At 47.7% G+C, this 2,620-nt stretch overlaps 1 protein-coding gene across 1 annotated transcript in view; it reads left to right on the forward strand.

Annotated features, from left to right (window-relative positions):
* The window catches only part of LOC119368998, a 16,883-nt gene that overhangs the window by 9,226 nt on the left and 5,037 nt on the right, over positions 1 to 2,620 (forward strand). Inside the window, exon 2 of the mRNA XM_037634084.1 lies at positions 672 to 834. Coding sequence (XP_037489981.1) covers positions 672 to 834 — 163 coding nt within the window. The remainder of the gene's footprint in view (positions 1 to 671; positions 835 to 2,620) is intronic.

Here is a 2,620-nt window from a genome sequence, read left to right on the forward strand (position 1 = left end):
GGGTAGGTATATTATATCTACTCTTCCAATCAGATTGGTCTTTTGGGATAGTTGGTTGATAGGAATATCTTAACAGTTGCCGCTAACTTTCTAGTTATTGGTCTATGTATGAGAGCACATCTCATTACAACGAATAATTTAGTAAGTATTATCTTGTAGAAGGAATGCCTGGTCCTGGCTGTTAAGCGAACATGATGTAAAATTATTGGACGTATATGGATTTATAATACTTACTAAATTTCTGGAACTGTGTCAGGAGGCTGCCAGCCTGTGCTTGAAATTTCAAATTTCTGGAACTTGGTCCACCACATATGGAGAACAGTAGCTGTCCGATTCGACCAATCAACGGCCCAGAATTCAGGGATTTGCAGCTGTACGGTCACGTTGTTGAAGTGTCCAGAGCATTTCTCACCGTCCGATATATTGAATCAATGGCATGCAAGTCATGCAGAATGTGTTGGGGACAGTATAGGGTGTACCTATCATTGTTCACATTGATACACTATGTAGGAGTATAGATGTGTATCTCTGGCAATGTGGCTATTTGAATCTGGATGCGAATAATGAATTTTCTATATACTCATTAGATGTTATTAGCATGTGGAATTTCAACGTTATACATCTTATGAGGCTAACTATGCTCTTCTTTTCTCGATCATTCCCTTAATTAGGTCAATGAAGAGATTGAACAGAATATACAAAGGACCAGGGAAACAGAGTCAGAAATAGTGAAGCATTCTGAAACTGAAAAGGACTATCTCGTGAAGGAGTCTGAGCTAATGAAAGGAGTATCGGTTGCTGAGTTTGAACTTGATGGGCTTATGCAAGTGGAAGGTAACTATTGCCTTAATCATGCAATTACTATATGATGACTGACTTTGCTGATAGAAGTCACTTACCTGTAGTGGTATTTATATGTACCAAGAACAAAATATCCATGTGTTATTGCCAAAGATTCTATAGCAAGGCAGGATAGAAGGATGCTGCTATTCACGTGTGGTACTGTAGCACAAGAACCACTGTATTTTGGCACCAGCAATGCTTGATTTTCAGCTAAAGAAATAACCCTTTCGTCTATTACTTAGATTCAGGAGTTGTGCTCCTTAGTAATTTCCACCCCCATTTAAGTGGTCCTTTGTACATAGACTGCTTCAACCTTTGAGAACTTTGAGTACTAATGCCTTTGAAAATATTTATATTAGATACTTGAAAATCATGTGCATAAGTTCTCCTCATAAAACGCATACATGATTTTGTCGAATGTTATGAATATATTGCTATAAAATTTGGTGGTCAAAGTTTTGTTGTAGAAATTGTGTCAATGTCCAAAATGACCAGTTAGGGAACTGCAGGGAGTAGTTACTTTATCTTTTCTTTCTAATTGTTATTTTCTTGGAGGTGGGTTCCTTAGGCTACCCTGTTTCCACGCTCTCCTCCACTGCTAAGTCCATACCGGTCACAATTTTCGTGCTGACAAGGTATCTCGCTATGTTGTGCTGTGAGCTAAAATGCAGTCAACCACACTTTCCTTCCAAGGTCTGTCATGCTGTCAGCCTCCACACGCCATCAAGCTCGCCCCATGACATTGCCATCGAGCTCCTCGTTCGGTCATGCCACTAAGCTCCTCATGTCATCGACCTGTGCATCCTGTCAAGCTTCACATGCCATCCACTCATCCTGTCGGCGTGCTGTCAAGATTCGCGTGCCATCATGTCATGAACCTCGATATGCTTCCTCGGTTCTTAAGATTCTTTGAAGGTGGAGAAGATTACCATAATTTCTTACCAAAAAAGGCTTTCGCCCCGCTTTATATAAAGCCATGATTAACAGCGCCCGGTACAACCGCACTCACCCACAACACACGCACACACACACCCAAGGTAGGATGCATAGGCGCTGAGCGCAACAACACAATCCCTAGCACTACAAGAGCCGCCGGGGGCTTCAACCGTGAACACGCCACCGCGAAGAAGTGAAGCCGCATATGACGGAACCGTGGGCTCCAAGGCGGCGCCTTCAGGAAGGATACGACACCGGAGCACCGCCACCGCCCGATCCGAGGATCAGAGTTTCCCCTGGAGCAACACGACGGGCAATGAGAGCCGCGACGACGCCTTCAAGAAGGGAGCGCTCTTCGCCGCTGCCAGTCCGTCCGAAGATAGAACAGGTTTTCACCCCGGCCAACACTCACCGCCACCGAACGCCACACCCCGGCTACCATGCCGCCCACACGGCCGTGGCAACCGGGCAGCACCGAGGCACGAGCTCTGCCCATGAGCATCGCGCCACCACCACCAGGGCCGCCGCCCCGGAATCCAAGACCTTGACACCAAGTCACCCGAGACCCGCCGCTACCCCAACCGAAGAGACGAGCGGAAAGGACCCGCCTTTCACACCCCTGGTCGGACCCAGCGCCGAGACCCAATAGGCCGGCCACAACTAGCCTCCATCGAGCGGTTCTGCTGCACTGTGCGCGAGATGAGCGCGGTCCTGCTGCCGGGCGCGAGACGGGCCGGTCCTGCAACCGGGCGCGAGACGAGCTCGGTCCTACGACACTAGGCGTGAGGCGGTCGATGGACCATCACATCCGCCGGATCTGGGCAGGGATGCCCAGATTCGC

Source organism: Triticum dicoccoides, chromosome 1A (genome assembly GCF_002162155.2).
Source record: "Triticum dicoccoides isolate Atlit2015 ecotype Zavitan chromosome 1A, WEW_v2.0, whole genome shotgun sequence".
Taxonomy (NCBI): Eukaryota; Viridiplantae; Streptophyta; class Magnoliopsida; order Poales; family Poaceae; genus Triticum; species Triticum dicoccoides.